General features: G+C 41.4%; 1 protein-coding gene across 1 annotated transcript in view; it reads left to right on the top strand.

The window, feature by feature from the left end:
* LONRF2 (LON peptidase N-terminal domain and ring finger 2) overlaps positions 1–19,088 on the top strand; it is a 54,358-nt gene extending 35,270 nt beyond the window's left edge. The window contains exon 12 of the mRNA XM_045885177.3: positions 1,752–19,088. Within this exon, the coding sequence (XP_045741133.1) occupies positions 1,752–1,946 (195 nt within the window). The 3' untranslated portion in view covers positions 1,947–19,088. The remainder of the gene's footprint in view (positions 1–1,751) is intronic.
* Positions 19,089–19,721: the final 633 nt, after the last annotated feature.

Raw genomic sequence — 19,721 nt, 5'->3', positions numbered from 1 at the left:
ATGATCACTTACGAACCAATTCATTTATCAACAGCACAAAGAAGCACCTAATATAGTAACATGTGCCTTTTGGAGCAAAACAGTCAATGCTTTCTGATTAGTACTGCATAAAGGTAATTTCTTTTCTATCAAAAAAGAATTTATTCTGATTGCCTGTCAGCTTTGGTACTTTTATTTCTTCTCCCAACTATTTAAATCATTTGTTTAAATCTTACAATTTAGAGAGTAATAATCCTGTATATTGGCATGAACACTCCGTGTTTTGCACATAATATTGCCTTGTACCTAATAAACAGGTGTTGAATAAATGAAGAGAAAATCAAACTCTCGTTAAATTAGAAGCCTTCCTGCCTTCTATCCAGCCCAGCTTTCTCTGGTGCTCTGCAAGCATGCTTTCCGTGAAGCTGGCTTTTCAAGCAATGCCTGGCTTCAGGCTGTGAAGCAGTTCTAAGTGCAAATGAATCCTCTCCTCCTTCTCTGGGTGACAGGGAAGGCAGGGATGGTTTAGGCTTGTGGCTGAGAGTATGTAGTTCCTTTTACTGTACATGCTCATCTTTCTTGTGGAGAGAGTGGGGCTGGGGGACCAGCTCTCAGAAGGTTTGGGGGAAGATGAAATGTCCTTTGTACTTTTCCCATTCATTTTTTTTTTCCTTCAAAGATTTTATTTATTTGACAGAGAGATACAGCGAGAGAGGGAACACAAGGAGTGGGAGAGGGAGAAGCAGGCTTCCCGCGGAGCAGGGAGTCCGATATGGGGCTTGATCCCAGGACCCTGGGATCATGACCTGAGCTGAAGGCAGATGCTTAACAACTGAGCCACCCAGGCGCCCCTCCCATTCATTTTTATGTTCTTTTCCTATCTCTTGAGGATTTCTGACTTCCACGCCTCCCCCCGCCATGTCTTCTCCAAACTCAAGACCTCCTGTAAGCCAAAAATTGTCTCAAATGTAATCCTCCCGATCTTTCAGTATAATCTTCCTCATCCTAAACTAAGTTGACACCAGAGTCTACCCTCTCTAGTTCCCAGGTGGGATTCTGTATACCTTTGGGGTGGGATTGGAGGAGAATCCAGGACAGGAAGCTGGGAAGCCTGGTTGTCTTGGTTCTTAATGCCAGGAATACCAAGAACAACTTTATGACCAGCTTTGCTTAGAGCTCAATCCAGAAGTGTGTGTTTGGGTATGTGAAATAAAGGCTATCAGTTAGCATAATAATTCTTATACAGTTAATTCATGGTGATTCCCATATGTATAATTAAAAATAATTCATATATAGATATTTCATCTATGTGTGCACATCCATCACATAGCTATTAAAAGCTTTATTATAATACTCAAACTTGTACACATAAGTTTAGCCTTCCTAATATTGAGTTTTTATGGTATATTTAAAACTAAAAAACAATAACACAGAACACTGGAAATAGAGGTAAAAATTATGGTCCTTTCATCCGATAGCTATATACTCCCTACTAAAGCTTTGAGAGAACAGAAACAGGTAATTCATGAAATTTCCCTGTGGAAGATGCTCCTCTTTGCAAGCTCTTTGTTTTGTGAGTTCTTCCACATTTAAATGTGTAGTAGGAAAGCAAACTTTGTATGTCAAGGGCTGAATGGATGGGAAGTAGACCTAAAATAGAAGGTAACATTTAATTCTCGCTTCTGCCTTGTTGGTGCAACAGAAGGACAGTATCAGGGGAAGAGACTTGTATTTTAGGTGATAATTTTGATTTGCTTTCATTTCTTTTGCAGAGTAACCCTAGTGGCCCCGCGTGGTCCTGGTGGATCCTGGCGGTGTTGCCATTGGAACGCAAGGCTCAGCTGGCTATTCTTGGCATGATCTCCCTTAAAGAGCGTCTGCTTGCCATTCGGCGAATATTAGTCATCATCACGCGTAAGATGAATAGTCGGCAGGAGCTGGTTAATAGCAGGGAGAGAAATAATTAATTTTCTCTCTCTGTCAAGGTTTCTGGAAGCCCTTGTACTTTTGTGAGGAGTGCTAGGCGTGGAGAGTATCCTCCCATAAATCATGCTTTGTAAAACGCTCGTTGATAGGTTACAAAATGGAACACTTAGCCAACACTGACCCCTATTCAAATGTTAGAAGTCTGTGCCTCGCGGAACCTGACTCTGTGCAAGATTAGCCTGAAGTTTGAATGGAGCCCCTGGTTGGAAAAGAACCTAAGAGAATCTCTCTGAAGCAGAGGCTCTAGGGTGTAGTTCAGTGACAGCAGGGAACACCACAGATAGTTGACGAGTGGTTTAGGTTTTGCAAGAAAGAAGGACCCTCTCCCCAGTGAAGTGTCTTCCTGCACCAGATGGAAACAGCATGCTTTGGTGGCTAGACAGAAAGGGGGAAACCACATTTTTATCTGGAAGCAGATTCCTCAGAGCGCAGGCTAACTGAAGATGTGCTTAGGCTTTGTGTGTCACTGTAAAGTTGTCTGTGAAGTTGAGGAATCAAATTGTGGTCCAGCGCAGGTCACCCAAGAAGCTGTAGCTGCCGGATAGCACTGTGTTTTGTGTCCTGCGGTAGTTCAGATATTGTACATTGCACGTTGTAATCAAATGAACGTCAGAATACACAAAGTGTACCCTGGATAGAGAAAAATCTGAGGCCAGTATAGGTGACTTGAGGACATATATTCCTACACACTCCAGAAAGAGTGAGCAACAGTTAGCTAAAACCCTACATGCATTGGGATGTCAACATACAACCAAACTAGTGCAAAAAACTCCTTGAAAACGTAACCCTGTCTCATTATTTGGTGGGTATCAAGCATTTAGGAAATTGTCCTCTTGCTACTAGGATTTGCATTGGAAATTAGGCCCATCCGTAATTTGAGTTCACCATCCATCCACTCATATATGAAGACATGCTATGGAATGGGCATCTATCTATTCCAGGAAAACATACCAGGACAATATGCAAGAAGGAGGAGGTGGGGATGGGATGTAAGTAGTCGGCAAGTTTTTCCTCCATGTTCAACCTAAAACTTTTCTTTGTGTCTTTTGAAAAGAGGTTTTAGAAGTGATCAGACCTGGTGTTATCTATTAAAGAACAATACATGACAACTTCAGCCTCGGATGCATGTTGGTAGTATTAATTGGAATAACCATTTGAACCTGAGATACTGAATTGTTCTCACTGGTCTAACCAGCTGGTGCATTGAGTTGGCTTCTTGGTCTATGCTGTAGATAGAATGGAAAGATGATGAGAACAAGGCCAGGGAATAAATCACAGCTGTAAGTTTTGCTTTATTCATTCAAGGTGTACGACATTTGAGTTTTAACAAATATATTTCATAATGTCAAAAGTTGGTTGTTTATCAATCCATCAAGCATTTTATTAGAAAGACTTTATAATTGTGTTTCATTTTAATTGTAGAAGTTTTCAATAGCTAAAGCTCAGTTTCATTATGGGAGTGAGAAAATACTATTCTTATGTAACTTAGTCATAAAGTGAAAATGTGAAAGTATTTCCAATCAGATGTTTCTAGTGCCTCACTTCCTGCAAATCTCAAATCTCATCTTGAACATGGTTTAAAGGCAGTTTTGCCAAATGATTTCTAAAATATTTTATTGATTCATGTGTTAATGATAGTATCTAACCTTCTTAGGCATTGTATCTTAATCTGATCATCTAAAAGAAAACAAAACTCTGTCTAGTATGCCAGAGGACCTTTCTCGGGAATGGTTCATGGAAATGGGTATGCACTGACCATTCTCTTTCTTTCTCTTTTGGAGAATTTTTCCTACCTTAAAACCATATCATTGCTGTTTCCGTCTGAGAGTATGTAAAATAACCACAGTGTGATCACAATTTCCCCAGGAGCCTTCCTGAAGTTAAGTCCCTGTGCTCAGAGTACCAGGGCTTGTCCTGTACATCAGATGTTGTTGCTTTCTCAGCCTTACTCCTGAAATGTCATTACTGGAACGGATCTCTGACCAGAACCACTAACTTATCTTTTCCTGATTCTGTCTGCCTTCTTCTGAGTTTTCAGCTCGTTCCAAGTGTTCTTGTGTAAAAGCCTGTTTGGCAGTAGTGATGTAGATAGAACAGCAAAAGTTTCTGTTGTCTTTATCTTTTGACACCCAAGGGAATGGACTGTGACCACTTCAGGCTCTGTCCAGCATCTCACCTCTGCCTAGAGCAGAGCAGGATCAGATGGGCACTTCCTGAGCACTTAGATGATATTCTTTTTTTTTTTTTCTTTTAAGATTTTATTTGTTTATTAGAGAAAAAGAGAGCACACGCTTGAGAGAGCACAAGCAGGGTGTGGGGCAGGGAGGGAGAGGGAGAAGCAGACTCCCCACTTAGCAGAGAGCCCGACATGGGACTTGATCCCAGGACCCCAGGATCATCACCTGAACTGAAGGCAGATGCTTCACTGACTGAGCCACCCAGGAGCCCCTTAGATGTCATTCTTTATCAGGAAGTTGGACCAGGGAAATAATATCTCAAGTCATATTATGAAGGAAGCTTACTTTTACAAACTTAAGGAAACCTAAACTCCAGTTTGCTACAAATTTAGCTAATGCAGTGGAACAGCTCCACCCCCGCATACCTCTTTTCTATCATGGAGATGTCATTTCTAATATTTCTCAGAAAATAAGGTCTCATTCAGAATCAGAACAATCAAGTTTAATTTTACTGAAAATGTTCCAACACTAATGGTCTAGTTACATCAGAATAAAAACAGAATCTACTTAGGGTAATAATAACAGTGTGGGGGGTAGTAATTTTTCTTCTTTAAGTATAGTACTTGAAGTACATTCTGTACACTCTGTTAGGCGTTTTTCCATTTCACTCTCCTAAGTGGCTTGACTCATAATTCCATCCCTGCCTACATCTCTGAAATACAACTGATATCCTGATGGGCAGTGTTCTGAAAGCTCATGAGATTTTTAGGATATCACATTCCCTATGTGTCCTCATCTTCAAAATTGAAAGTTAGAATACTTTTTAAAGTTCCAATTTTTTTTTTTAAGATTTTATTTATTTATTTGACAGAGAAAGACACAGCGAGAGAGGGAACACAAACGGGGAGTGGGAGAGGGAGAAACAGACTCCCTGCCGAGCAGGGAGCCCGATGCGGGACTCGATCCTGGGACTCCAGGATCATGACCTGAGCCGAAGGCAGTCGCTTAACCAACTGAGCCACCCAGGCGCCCTAAAGTTCCAAATTTTAAAAAAATGTAAGATTTTAAGATTTTTCCATGCAACCACATAAGTGGTTCATAACCAATTCATGTGCCAACTTTTGGAGTGTTATCCCATCTTTATAACCACAAAGATGTCCTTTCTTCTCTTAAGCATCACCCCCCACCATCTCCCAAACCAAAAAGCACCAAAACTGTTTAGTAAGTTGTATCTCAACTATTAACATATATCAAGTCTTACTACAGGACTTTTGAATCATCAAAGAACAAAATTATAGATGGTAGAATTACCATGAACTATGATAGTATCATTTTGTCGTAAAATTATTTGAAAATTGGTAGTTGTTATAATCACAAAAATACTCCATTGCCTGGACTAGCTGTATTACATAGAAGTCATTATGATTTTTAAATTGCTTTTAAAAAGTACTCATCTGTTTCTTCTTCCTTTCCCCTTTTATGTTAAATTATTTTGATAGGTACCACTCTTTAAAATTTAGATGCTATCTATCAAATAATGTGACAGATACGAAAAAGAAAGATGGAGCATTAGGAGGGAAAATAAATGTGGGTGAGTTTTGTTTGTTTAAGGCATAAGGTTTTATTTTTCCTAAATACCCCCATGGAATAGGGTAGAAAGGTCCCCATCTCCCATTCTCAACATGGATAGCAGTGGCAGCTTGCAGAAAGAAGCTCTTTCTCTGTAGCTCTGCTCCTATGAGAAGACCCTGTTCTGATTCTGTGACTCATGGAAACTAAAAAGCCAGGGAGGCTAGATCTGAATGAGTAGGGTGAGCTGTGCCAGCCATATGGAAAAAATTGAACACTGATTGTTGCCCAGTATCACCTCGTCCCAAATGGGGCTAATGCTTCATTCTGAGCCATTGCTTTCTGAATCATAGGAGGTATTTCCACCTTTGCAACTCCTCCCCTTAACTTCAGCCTCTGAACGGCTAAAAAAAAATTACCTAGTCTGCTGAATCCTGTCAGGTAGCTTTTAGTAGTGGATCTGCTTTTAGGTGAATATTAGCATATTGAGTATTAGAATATTGCAGTAGCATAAACTATTGAAGAAATTCATTTGCCACCACTGCAGATAGACTAGTTGGGGACATAGCTCTGATTTGTGCCCAAGACTTAATTTCTAAGTGGCTGGGTGACAATGCAGAGAGGTCCATGCCACTGAAAGAAAAATTTATTGTTACTCATATTTCCACTAGAAATGAGAGGCATGCAGTCAGGGCCGCATGGGGAAGCACCAGAGCCAGAAGGCAGAAGCAGGAGTGTGGGGGAGAGCCTTTATTGTGTTTCTGTGGGAAACACCAGGCAGGGCAGGGGAAACAGCTTGGGATTGTCTAGTTTGGGTGGTGGTGGGTTTTGGGCTATATGGGTGGGATCTTCTTGTCTGGTATTGAGCCCTGGGTGAGTAAGGCCGAGGACTCTTTTTCTTGTGGACTGTTAAGAGCCAGACAAAGGAGGTGGCTCAGAGTGTGGGCTCTGGATTGGTTGGTTCTCATATGAAAGTTATGCTTCCTCATGGGCCCTTTGCAGCCTCTGACTGACCAGCCTAGGGCGGGCAGTCTCACCAACCAGTGAGACCCCCAAGATGTCAAAATATCATAAAGTCTTTTTTAACACATGATTAATATGATTGTCCTCTGATGTTTTGACATCACATTAAGGAAACTTTGGAGTGATAATAATGGAGACATTAAAGAGTAAGGCATACGTTACCTTGAACAGCACCAAAAGTTTTTTTTTTACTATGTTATGTTAGTCACCATACAGCACTTCATTAATTTTTGATGTAGTGTTCCATGATTCATTGTTTGCGTATAACACCCAGTGCTTGTTGCAACAGGTGCCCTCCTTAATACCCATCACTGGTCTAACCCATCCCCCCACCCCCTCTGAAACCCTCAGATTGTTTCTTGGAGTCCATAGTCTCTCATGGTTCGTCTCCCCCTCCGATTTCCCCGCCTTCAGTTTTCCCTTCCTTCCCCTAATGTCCTCCAAAGTGTTATATTATAAGAGTAGAAAGGAGCAGCACAGGCAGAGGTGTAAGGAGTCCCTGAGGCCGGCCCATAACTACGGTTCCCATTTATGTGTATTAGCCAAGATCATAGATCTGGAGTCTTGGGGGTGGGTGGTCTTCAACAATGTCTTAGCAGAGTTGTAAAGTGTATGAAAAGTATGAGTGTGATAATATCTTGATCTCTTTCTCGAGTCAAGATGGCAGGTCCAGCAGTTATGCTATTGGAGCGTATGATAATTTAATAAATACATTAACGATTAAGCAGTAAGTGTATGTAACCAAGGGAAAGGAGTGTTATGACTAGAGACATGGGGTAGGAGGTTCTGGTGGAAAGCTGGAAAGGGCAGTAGGAGAAGGAGAGTGAGTGAGTGGTGCTCTCCCAGAGACTTGGGTTGACTGAGAGAAGGCAGGTGCTTCCTGGGGAAAGTAATAATCACCATTCATTTTTGGAATACTTTACAGATAGTAACCTCCATCAGATTTCACTTCAGGCATGGGAGTGTAGGGGTATGTGTTTTGGCAGAGAGCAAGGAATATACCAGGGTAATGTGCTAAACAGGCAGCAAGCTCAGAAACATAATAGAATCCCTAATATTTAAGGAAGAGAAGTAAAAACGTCCTGTGTCCAATTCGTGACTTAACAAAGGCAGTCTATGGGCATAAATTCTAGTGTCCAAAATAGAGTTGTCTCCAGTCGCAAGCTCGTGGTCTGGGAGATGTCATCTGAGCAATGAGCTTCTGGGCCAGAGTGATGTTGTCTAGGGAGTGGGACATGAGGTATTCATTTTAAGTGGGTACCCACTCAGGTTGATGTGGGTCTCAATGTTTGCTATGTTTGCTTGAAACAGTGATTTACTTGAAGTGTTTGCAAACCAGTGAAAGCAACCAGACCAGCAGTAATAAGACCAACAGTCAGTAGAACAGTGGGCAGCTACACCTGGCAGAGATTTTGTTTTTGATTTTTGGTTTAGGTTCACTTGGGTCCCTTATCAGTTGAGCAGCTGCCTGGCCTGTGGGAATGTCTGTGATTAATGGGTCCCAAGAAAGTATGTGCCCTCAATCTGGCCTTTAGCCCTTGTGGGATGGGGGCAAAATAGAAAAATGTATAAAGACGGGGAAACCTTGTTAAAGGGACTAACATATAATGAGTTTTTAATATACATGAAAGCACATATCCCCCTTTATTTTTTTAATTTAAATTTTAGGTAGTTAACATGCAGTGCAGTATTGGTTTCTGGAGTAGAATCCAGTGATTTATCACTTATGTACAATACCCAGTGCTCATCACAAGTGCCCTCCTTAGTACCCATCACCCATCTAGCCTATCCCCTACCTACCTCCCTCCATCAACCCTCAGTTTGTTCTTTGTTGTTAAGAGTTTCTTATGGCTTGTTTCCCTCTCTCCTCTTTTCTTTTCCCCCTTCCCATATATTCATCTGTTTTCTTTCTTAAATTCCACATATGAGTGAAATCATATGGTATTTGTTTTGCTCTGAGTGACTTATTTCACTTAACATAATTCACTCTAGCTCCATCCATGTCATTGCAAATGACAAGATTTCATTCTTTTTGATGGCTGAATAATATTCCAGTGTGTGTGTGTGTGTGTGTGTGTATCCCACTTCTTTTTCATCCATTCATCAGTCGATGGACATTTGGGCTCTCTCCATAGTTTGGCTATTGTAGATAATGCTGCTATAAACATTGTGGTGCATGTACCCCTTTGAATCTGTATTTTTGTATCCTTTGGGTAAATCCTGGTAGTGCAATTGCTGGATTGTAAGGTAGCTCTATTTTTAACATTTTGAGGAACCTCCATACTGTTCTCCAGAGTGGCTGCACCAGTTTGCATTCCCACCAACAGTGCAAGAGGGTTCCCTTTCTCTGCATCCTCACCAACACTTATTGTTTCTTGTGTTGTTAATTTTAGCCATCCTGGCAGGTTGAGATGGTATCTCATTGTGGTTTTTGATTTGTATTTCTCTGAGATGAGTGATCTTGAGCATCTTTTCATGTGTCTGTTAGCCATCTGAACACATACCCCCTTTAAATAGAGGAAAGTGCAATTAGAAAAATTTTTTCCAGCTTTATTAAAAATGGATAAATATAATTACATACATTCTGAGTGTACAGCATGATTTGATACACATGTACATTGAGATAATTAATACGTCTGTCACTTCACATAGTGTGTGTGATGAGAATGTTTAAGATGTACTCTCAGCTGCTTTCAAGAACACAATACTATATAATTAACTCTAGTCCCTGTGCTATACATTAAATCCTCGGAACTTTTATAATTGAAAGTTTGAACCCTTTGACCTACATCCTCCCATTTCCCCTTCTCCCCAGCCCCTAGCAATCACCATTCTATTCCTTATTTCTATCAAATCAGCTTTTTTCTTTTTTTTAAGGTTCCGTATATAGTGATACCATACAGTATTTGTCTTTCTGTGTCTGGCTTATTTCACTTAGCATAATTCATCCCTGTTGTCACAAATGACACGATTTCCTTCTTTTTAAGGCAGAATAATACTCCTGCGTGTGTGTGTGTATGTGTGTGTATCAGATTTTCTTTATCCAATCACCCACTGAAACACATTTAGGTTGTTTCCATATCTTGGCTATTGTGAATAAGTTGCAGTGAACATGGGAGTGCAGATATTTGTTCAAAATACAAATTTCATTCCTTATGTGAGTTCATTTCATTTCCTATATGGTTTACAAATATTTTTCTCCATTCTATAGGCTGTCTTTTCAATTTATTAATTATTTTCTTTGCTGTACAGAAGCACTTTAGTTTGATGTGGTCCTACTTGTTTATTTTAGCTTTCCTTGCCTGTGCTTTGGACATCTTATCCAAAAAGAAATCATTGCTAATACCAATGTCAAAGAGTTTCTTCTCTTCATTTTCTTCTAGACGTTTTATGTTTTCAGGTCTTACATTTAAGTCTTTAATTTATTTTGAGTTAATTTTCATAGGTATAAGATAGCTGTCCAGTTTCATTCTTTTGTTGGATATTCAGTTTTCCCAACACCATTTATTGAAGAGGCTATCTTTTTCCCATTGTGTTTGTTTTCTTGGAACCCTTGTCAAGTTTACTTGACCATATCTACATGGGTTTATTTTGGTGCTGTCTGTTCTGTTCTACTGGTCTATGTGACTTTTTATGCCTGTATGACACTATTTTAATTACTGTAACTTTGTAGTATACTTTGAAATCAGAAATATGATACTGTCAACTTTATTCATCTTTCTCAAGATTGCTTTGGCTATTGGGGTCTTTTTTGCTTCCATATGAATTTGGGGGATTTTTTTTCTATTTCTGTGAAAAATACCATTGGAATTTTGATAGGGACCACACTGAATCTGTAGATCACTTTGGGTAGTATGCACACTGTAACAATATCAATTCTTCCAATCTAAGAACATAAGATACCTTTCCATTTATTTGTGTCTTCAATTTCTTTCATCAGTGTCTCACATTTTTCAATGTACAGGTCTTGTATCTCCTGGGATAAACTTATTTCTATGTATTTTATAGTTTTTTTGATGTAAATGGGATTGTTTTCTTAATTTCTCTTTCTGATAGTTTTTTGTTAGTGTATAGAAATGCAATTGGTTTTGTATCCTGGGACCTTACTGAATTCATTGATTAGTTCTAACAGTTTTTTGGTAGGAACTTTGGGGTTTTCTATTTATAAGAGATAATTTTAGTTTTTCCTGTCCAGTTTGAATGCCTTTTATTTCTTTTTCTTGCTCAGTTGATGTGGCTAGGATTTCCAGTACTGTCTGTAATAAAAGTGGTGAATGTGGGCATCCTTCTTTTGCTCATGATCTTAGAGGAAAGGCTTTTAACTTTTCACTGTTAAGTGTGATGTAAGCTGTGGGCTTGTCATACATAGCCTTTATGATGTTGAGAAACATTCATTTTACACCTAATTTGTTGAATTTTTATCATGAAAAGATGTTAAATTTTGTCACATACTTTTTCTGCATTACTGAAAAGATCATATACATTTGATCCTTCATTCTGTGGGTATCACATTGGTTGATTTGCATATGTTGAACCTTCCTTGCATCCCAGGGGTAAATCCCTCTTGATCCTGATGAAAATCATGTAAATCATGGGTAAATCTTTTCCATGTGCTTCTGAATTTGGTTTACTAGTATTTAATTGAGGATTTTGTGAATCTATCTTCATCAGATTTATTGGTCTGTAATTTTCTTTTCTTATAGTGTCCTTACCTGGTTTTGTATCAGAGTAATAATGGCCTTGTAAAGTAAGTTTGGAAATGTCCTCTCTTCTTCCATTTTTTGAGATGGTTTGAGAAGGATTGGTATTATTTAAATGATTGATAGAATTTGTAAGTGAAGCCATCTGGTTCTAGTCTTTTTCTTTTAAGAATTTTTGATTATTCATTTAGTGTCCTTGCTTGTTATTGACATGCTCAGCTTTTCTATTACTTCATGATTCAGTATTGGTAAGTTGTGTATTTCTTTGAATTTATCCATTTCTTCTAAGTCCTCTCATTTGTTGGCATAAATACTCATAGTAGTCTCATAAGATCCTTTGTATTTCTGTGGTATCATTTGTGATGTCTCCTCTTTTGTTTATTGTGTATTTGAATCATCTCACTTTTTTCTTAGACTGGCTAATGGGTTGTCAATTTTATCTTTAAAAAAAAACAACTCTTCATTGATCTTTTCCATTGTCTTTCTCATGATTTGCACACTATCATTGCAGCATTAGAGTATTTTGAATTTGACTATATATTTATCTTTACCAGTAAATTTTATATTTTACATGTTTTCAATTACTAATTAGCATCCTTTAATTTTAGTTTGAAGAATTCCTTTAGCATTTCTTGTAAAGCAGGTCTAAGGATGATGAATTCCCTCAGTTTTTGTGTATTTGGGAAAGTCTTTATTTCTCCTTCCTTTCTGCAGGACAGCTTTGCTGGGCAAAGCATTCTTGGTTGGCAGTTTTTTTCTTAGTGCACTCTGAATATATCATCCCATTTTCTCCTGGTCTGCAAGGTTTCTACAGAGAAATCTGCTGATAGTCTTATGGGGTTTCCCTGTATGTGATGAGTCTTTTTTCTTTTTGGCTGTTTTCAAAATTCTCTTTGTCTTTGATTTGTTTATTGATTTATTGATTTATTTAGGGAGGGAGGGAGAGCAAGAGATGTGGGGGAGAGGGAGAGAGAATATTTTTTTTAAGATTTATTTATTTTAAAGAGAGAGAGAGTGCTCACACAGAAGTCGGCAAAGGGAGAGAATCTCAAGCAGACTCCCCACTGAATGTGGAGCCCTAAGTGGGGCTTGATCACAGGACCCATGAGATCATAACCTGAGCCAAAATCATGAATCATATACTTAACCAACTGAGCCACCCAGGCACCCTGGGAGAGAGAATCTCAAGGAAACTCCTTGTTGAGCATGGAGTCTGATGTGGGGCTCAATCTCACAACCCTGAGATCATGACCTGAGCCAAAATCAATACTCAGATGCTTAACTGACTGAAATACCCAGGCGTCCCATCTTTGTCTTTGAGTTTTAAGAGTTTCCTTATAATGTGTCTCAGTGAAGATCTCTCCAAGTTGAATCTGTTTGAGGACCTTTGAGCTTCATATGCCTGGATGATTCCTATCTCTCTCCCAGTTTGGGAAGTTTTCTTCCATTATTTCTTTAAATGATTTTCTGTCTCTTTGTCTCTTCTTCTGTGACGTTCATAATATGAATATTTTTTTAAAGATTTTATTTATTTGAAAGAGAGTGAGTGAGAGAGAGAGTATAAACTGGGCGGGGGGGGGGGAGGAGGAGCAGAGGGAGAGGGAGAAACAGACTCTCTGCTGAGCAGGGAGCCCGATGTGGGGCTTGATCCTAGGACCCCGGGATCATGACCCGAGCCAAAGGCAGATGCTCAACTGACTGAGCCACTCAGGTGCCCCAGTATGAACATTTTTTGCTTGCTGGTGTCCCATAATGCACATAGGTTTCCTCCACTCTTTTTTTTTTTTTTGTCCTCTGATTGGATAATATCAATTCTCTGTCTTTAGGTTCAGAGATTCTTTCTTCAACTAGTTGAGCTTGCTATTGAAGCTCTCTGTTGCATTTCTCATTTAATTTATTGTATCTGTCACCTCTAGAATTTTTATGTGGTTCTTTTTTATGATTTCTAATTTTTTGTTGAAGGTTTTATATTATTCATGCATTAGTTTCCTGAGTTCATTGATTTGTGTTTTCTTGATTTTCACTGAGCTTCCTTAAAATAATTATTTTGAATTCTTTTTCAGGTAACTCACAGAGTTCCAATTCTTTGGGGTCAGTTGCCTGAAAGTTATTGTGTTCTTTTTGTCAGGTCATGTATCCTTGCTTTTTTTCCTGTGTTTCTAGTGGGTTTATATTGATGTCTGAGCATTTAAGGGAGAATTTACCTCCTCCAACCTTTTCAGACTAGCTTTGATGGGGAAAGCTTTTTACCTGAACATGCGCTGTGAGGGCACTAGCTGAGTAGGGTGCATTTCTTGTTCTGGGGAGAGTACAGTGGCATGGTCTCTATGCAGGTCTGTTAGATGAGGTTGGTGTCAGTAAAGGCTGTGGGGATCTTTGGTGGAGGGCTCGCCGGTGGCAGTGGTGGCTAGGGCTACTGCAGTCCTTGGTGGTAAAGGTTGCTGAGGTTCTCCTGTTCTCCTTTGTTGCCCATGGAAGGAAGTTCTAGTTGAGAGCATCCCTCCTGGCACCCAGTCAGTACACTGATCCTCAGTGGAGCTGTGGCCCAAGGCTGGGTTGCATGCAGAACCATCATTGTGCACAGATGCACTTGCTGCAGCTGGGACACCCACGTCTGAGGTACTGGCATTTACAGATCTCCCATGGAACCAGGGCCTGGGTCTGGGGCTTGTGCATGACTTGAGCCCCAGGAGCATGGTATGCAGACCCTAGGATGACTGAGTACAGCAGTGGCCTGGGCCCAGGGGGGCGGAGGACAGCATCAGCACATCCTGGGGAGAGTGTGTCAAAGTTCCAGCTCTGACCCCAGGGGGCGGGGGGCAGGGGGCAGAGTAACAGCAGCTTGGCCCCAGTTATGCTGGATCAAAGCTCCAAACTCAGGAACCAGAGAGGGAACACAGAACTGTTGTGGCGTGGCCTGGGGATGGGTTTAATTTTTCAATTAAACTCGTTGTCTGGGACCTACCAGAGACACGAAAGTTCTGTTGAACACCTTTTCCAAAAGCCTAGCATTGCATATTCTGAGAAGTGACATGTGTGTCTTGGTTACTATTCATAATGCCTGTAACCTCCACGGGAGTAAGGAGTGTCCTGGCAAGGGCTTATGTTGTGGGCCTAATATATGTGTGAGTTTGATTTGTGTTTTAGAGATCTGTGAGGGACAAGATTCCCAGAGATTTTTATCCTGACAGGGACAACCCTTAGGCAGTGGCAACAGTTGTGATATGTATGCCGATGGGGCTGTTTGCTGAGCAGAGAACATTCAGTGCTAAGAGGACTGCCTTAAAGTTTGGCCAAATGTGCCTACCCTTGGGCTCCCATCCTTTATTAGAGGGACATCCTGGCTAGGAGATAGAAAGTTGCAATGTTCCTCTGAGCTCTCCATCATTTCTAGGAAGGTGGGCAATGCCAATCATATAGTCTATGAACTTTCACTGTTGTTCACTCAGTTAATCCCAAGGGCTCCTCAGGTAGCCAAGGGTCTGGAGAGGGTGACCTCCTCTAGCACAGTAGTATCTGGCAAGGGACTGAGGACAGGGGAGACCACCCCCTCCTGTAGGTGGACTGTGTCAGAGAGCCCGAGTTTGGCTCCATCCTATATCCAGGGAGGCCTCAGTACCCATGCGGACCTTGTGGGGTGCTGCTTTCTTGACCCGGGGGCATCTGGATACAGAGATACAGCCCAGTGTCTGGGAGAGCCTCTGTTTTCAGGAGAGTCTGGTACGTGGCCAGTCATTTGTTGTTTTAATGGTACACAGCATGAGGCTGAGAGGGTCAGTTTCTTGCATCTAAAGCCTTTGGGCCACTTATAGCCACATCAGTGACCTGAGAGGAGATTGCCCAGATCTTTTGAGTGAAAGAGTCTCTGAGGGCAGTGCCTATTGATGTTAATTTGGTCAGATTTCAGAGGTTTTTTTGAGGGAGCCCACGTAAGTGGGCTGATTTGTAAGTAGCAGCATCAGTGAGATTAAGGACGACTTGTAAATGAGTACCATGTGGTCATCAGAACCCAAAAAGTACTGAAAGATGTTGGACTTGTGTGTCCTTGGTGAGTGTGTCAGATGAGTCTCCTTGGAGCAAGGATGGCATCATTGTGATGTCGTGCCTGTGCTCCCAGAGAGGATGGGTGCAGCAAAGATCTTGTCTGCGAAGTTGCTGAGGTACCCCACAGGGAGCCTGGAGAAGGTAGGTGTGTCCCTTTGAGGTGAAGGCGAAGTGTGCCTGAGAGACTGTTGCAGTAGGCACTGAGCAGAGTGTACTAGCCGAACCTCTAAGAGCAAAATATTTACCAGTTACTGATTGAATAGAATTAGTAATTTTAAGACTATTGGATATTGGGTATTGGGGCCCTAATGCATGGGACCACAGCAGCAAGATGGCAGAAATCTACCATGAAGGACCTTTATGTTCCCTGGGTTTAAGAACAGGCAAATTTGGGCTGCAAAAATGGCGAAGCAACTGGGATAATCACCCCTTTGTGAATTAGGTTTTATAGAATAAATTTTAATTCTTGAAGGACCTTATTTACTTACTTTGGGCCAGGTAAACTATTTTAACGGTGTTGGGTGGGGGAATCATGGAGTCTCACTTTTATCAATCTAATTTGTAAGTGACAAAGACTTATGTTAATTATAATTTATTCATTACGTTAGAGTGTCTGTACATGGGGTATTTTAGGGGAGTTGGTAGTCTCCCTACAGGAAATTGAGACAAAACTACAGTTACAGTGAGGCATACCTACATTTTTTCCTGTTTTCTATTTGGTTACTTTTTTTCAGATTAGAAGAGCTACAGTGTCTAAACTTAGCAGAATCCCCAGGTATAAAAAACTATAATCCACCCTCCCCCCACCCCGTATTGATTAAGTCTAGGATGTTTTGTCACTGGCTCATTTTAGCAAAATGTTCAAGTTAATTTAGAACCTACATCTAAGGTTGTAGAGGCACAAAAACCAATGAACACTTTTTTAATCTCTTGGTTATATAAATCTTTTAGTATGTAAGTCTTACATATTTGCTCCATATGTAATTATTCTACATAATTTGTTATATGAAGTTTCGTGGTATCATTTGTTGTTGCATCCAGGAGAGCAGTGGCAGCAGCATCCTGAGTGTGTGACCACATAGTTTTAAGGAGGCTTGTCTTGTGTTGATAGGCGTCAGCACTCACGAGGGCCCAGACACACTGGCCAGGAGACTTGTCATCTTGGATGAGTTGAGAACATTCCTCAGGTCCTAGGAGGAGCAGGGAGAGATGACTTCTCCACCTTGTCCTTTCCTTCTCTTTTTATTGAGATGGAATTTACTTTGAACAAAGAGCTACTGGTCTCCATGGAAGGAGTTTCTTATATCGCATTGGGTCTGGGGACACATTGCAATGGCAGAAAGGCAAGTGACAACAAAGAGATCTGCCCTCGAAGTAACTTTTTCTCATTTTTAGAAAGACAGAGAATGTGAGTGGGGGCAGGAGCAGGGCAGAGGGAGAGGGAGAATCTTAAGCAGGCTCCACGCCTAGTGGCCCGATGGAGGGTTCGATCTCACAACCCTGAGATCATGACCTGAGCCGAAACCAAGAGTCAGATGCTTAACCAACTGAACCACCCAGGTGCCCCTTGAAGCAACTTTTTAAGCCTTTTGGGGGCCGTGGTTTCCATGAGGAGGGCGCTCAGCATCATGTCAACAATGGATCCCTATAGTGTACTAGGGGCTAACGCTTGGACTTCTGCCAGAGATACTTTCTAAAAGAGAGATCGTCTGGATGAAGTTGGAATCTGTGTGATGGGACCAGTTGCTCACAGAATGAGGAGGGAGGTAACTCAGGCGAGCAGCCCCAACGGACTTTGGCATTGCTGGCTTAGTCAATCGGCTTACATCCCAACACCATCCGTTGGAGGAAGTCACTCCTCGCTCCTGGTTGGTAAAAGCCTCTGCCTTGTGTGTCGGCCAGTTAGCCTAGTCCCTGAGGGGTCATCAGTCCAGATGACCCCTCAGCGTGGGGAATCATGTGGGAGCCCTGGGTCCAGTTATTTACCCCACAAGGTGCCAAGTCGGGAACATGGGTTACCATCAGCCTAGGCTACAGCCCTAAGAGTAAATGAGGACTGTAGACATGCACGCCTTTGAGGTCCTCCTACAAGTTAGGCTGGAACGCCTTGTCAGCATAAGGTAGCTGCCTGAGTACGGGTGTGCCCACGGCTGGCGGTGGGGGCTACTTAGTGAGTCAGGAGCAGTGAAGAGGCATGCTCCTTTGTCAAAACCAGTCACCCTTCTTGCTGCACCAGTTGTGATAAAATCTACTCACAGGATTTTAATTTCTGGAGGTGACTGAGTGACATGGAAAAGCTAATGCCATACCACAAAAGGTCACAGGGAGACGCACCAGAGCCACTCAGGAGGCAGAAGCAGGCGCACTGGGAAAGTTTGGGGGAGAGCCCTTAGTGTTTTTGCAGCAAAGGCCAGGCAGGGCAAGGGAACATCTTAGGATTGGCTAGTTTGGGTAATGTCAGGGGGCTCTTGGCTATAGTGCGGTGCTGACCATGGGTGATTAGGGCAGAGGAATACTGCCTCCTGGAGTGTAAGAACCAGATAGAGGAAGCAGCTGAGAGTGGGGGCTCTGGATTGGTTGGTTTTCATATGAAAGGTGTGCTCCGTGGGGGTCCTTTGTTGTCTTTAAGAACTAGCCAGACCAGACCAGCAGTCTCTCCACAGTCAGGGAGGCCCCAAGTTGCTAAAATGTCACAAAAGATTTAAAAAACATGATTAAAGAAGCTCATTCTAGCATTTTTGGCTACAGCCTCTGTAAGAGAGGTGTACTCTCCAACGAGTAGGTATTTCTGTGCAGGAGTGGGGCCTGGGCCAGGGGCCTCCGTGTGTGCGGAGCTCAGCAGGGAGGCTCCTTGGCATAAGGCAGCCCCCAGATAAAGAGTGCGAACCGGGGTAACGTGGAATCCCCTGAGGGAGTCTAAGTCATGAGGCTGAGTCGGCATATGTGGCCCTTAAGGACAAAAATGGCATTTGCAACATGGATTATCTCTACCTTTTACTTTTGGGGATTATTTGAAATATTTCACTGGGGCCTTTGTCCTTTTACTTGAATAGTTTGGTCAAGTTTTGTATGCTAACGTTTGATCAGTGACTGGCTTATCTCACCTCTCATACTACTCACCTCCTATCTCCCCAACCCATACTTCACTGAACTCTGGGAAAAAAATTGTTACTAGGTAGGTTGGAAAGCTCTATTTGTATATTTGTTCTTTGCTAGTAGAGGGTGGTGTCATTAGCATCCTTTATAGCTGTGAAATGATTTTACCAGTTAAAAATTTGTTGTGTATTTTTTTCTTCTTAATTGGAAGAGCAGGTTTGAACCAATAAGTCGTTGTAGATAAACTTAAAAATTATGCTTTTATCTGTTTAGAGATAGACAATGTGTTATCACATTCATGTAATGTAGATTATTCTTCTGGCCTTTTATTTTCTAAGCTCAAGTCGGGGTTAAAGATGTAGTAACAGTATTTGGCATTTTGTTGCTTAAGTGAGGCCAGTCTTAAATGTTACAAAATTTACTTCATGTATTCTTGTACTGTTGATTTTCATTCATTGAAACTCTATATCTAAGATGTGATATTTGGCGTAAATAAAACTTACAGTGTTGTAAATGCTCTTTAATAAATAATTACACCCAAGTAATAGGGTACAATGATGGGAAATTAGATCAGTTCAATGCGTAGAATATTGTATTCATGTCCGATGGCTGCGCCATAATTACCACAAGCTTGGTTGCTTAAAACAACAGAAATGTATTCTCTCACCGTTCTGGAGACCAGAAGTCCCAAATCAAGGCATCAGCACAGCCACACGTCCTCCGAAGGCCCTAGGAAGAATCCTTCCTTGCCTCTTCTACCTCGTGGTGGTTGCTAGCAGTCCTTGACTTGTGGCAACCTGACTGTGCAGTCCCTGTCATCACATGGCCTTCTTCCCTGTATGTGTCCATGTCTCCCTCTTCCTATATAAGGACACCCGTCATTGGATTTAGGGCCCACTGTAATCCAACAGGATCTTAACTTGATTACCTCTGCAAAGACTGTCCCCAAAGAAGGTCACATTCACAGTTCCAGTTGAATATGAATTTTAGAGGAACACTATTCAACCCAGTACAGATGTGGAGCTATTCCAGCTTAATTCAGTATTAGAAAAATAAGGGAAGGGGCTATCAGTGGCTTTGCCTTAAAAACAAAAATTACTTTTTGAGAACGATTCTATCCAAGGCATATAAGACTTTATAGGAACTG

Source organism: Mirounga angustirostris, unplaced genomic scaffold (assembly GCF_029215605.1).
Source record: "Mirounga angustirostris isolate CCGP_5_RB_7025 unplaced genomic scaffold, mMirAng1.0.hap1 SCAF_10, whole genome shotgun sequence".
NCBI classification, from domain to species: domain Eukaryota; kingdom Metazoa; phylum Chordata; class Mammalia; order Carnivora; family Phocidae; genus Mirounga; species Mirounga angustirostris.
The sequence above is the reverse complement of the archived record's forward strand: the minus strand, read 5'-3'. Positions and strand labels throughout refer to the sequence as shown.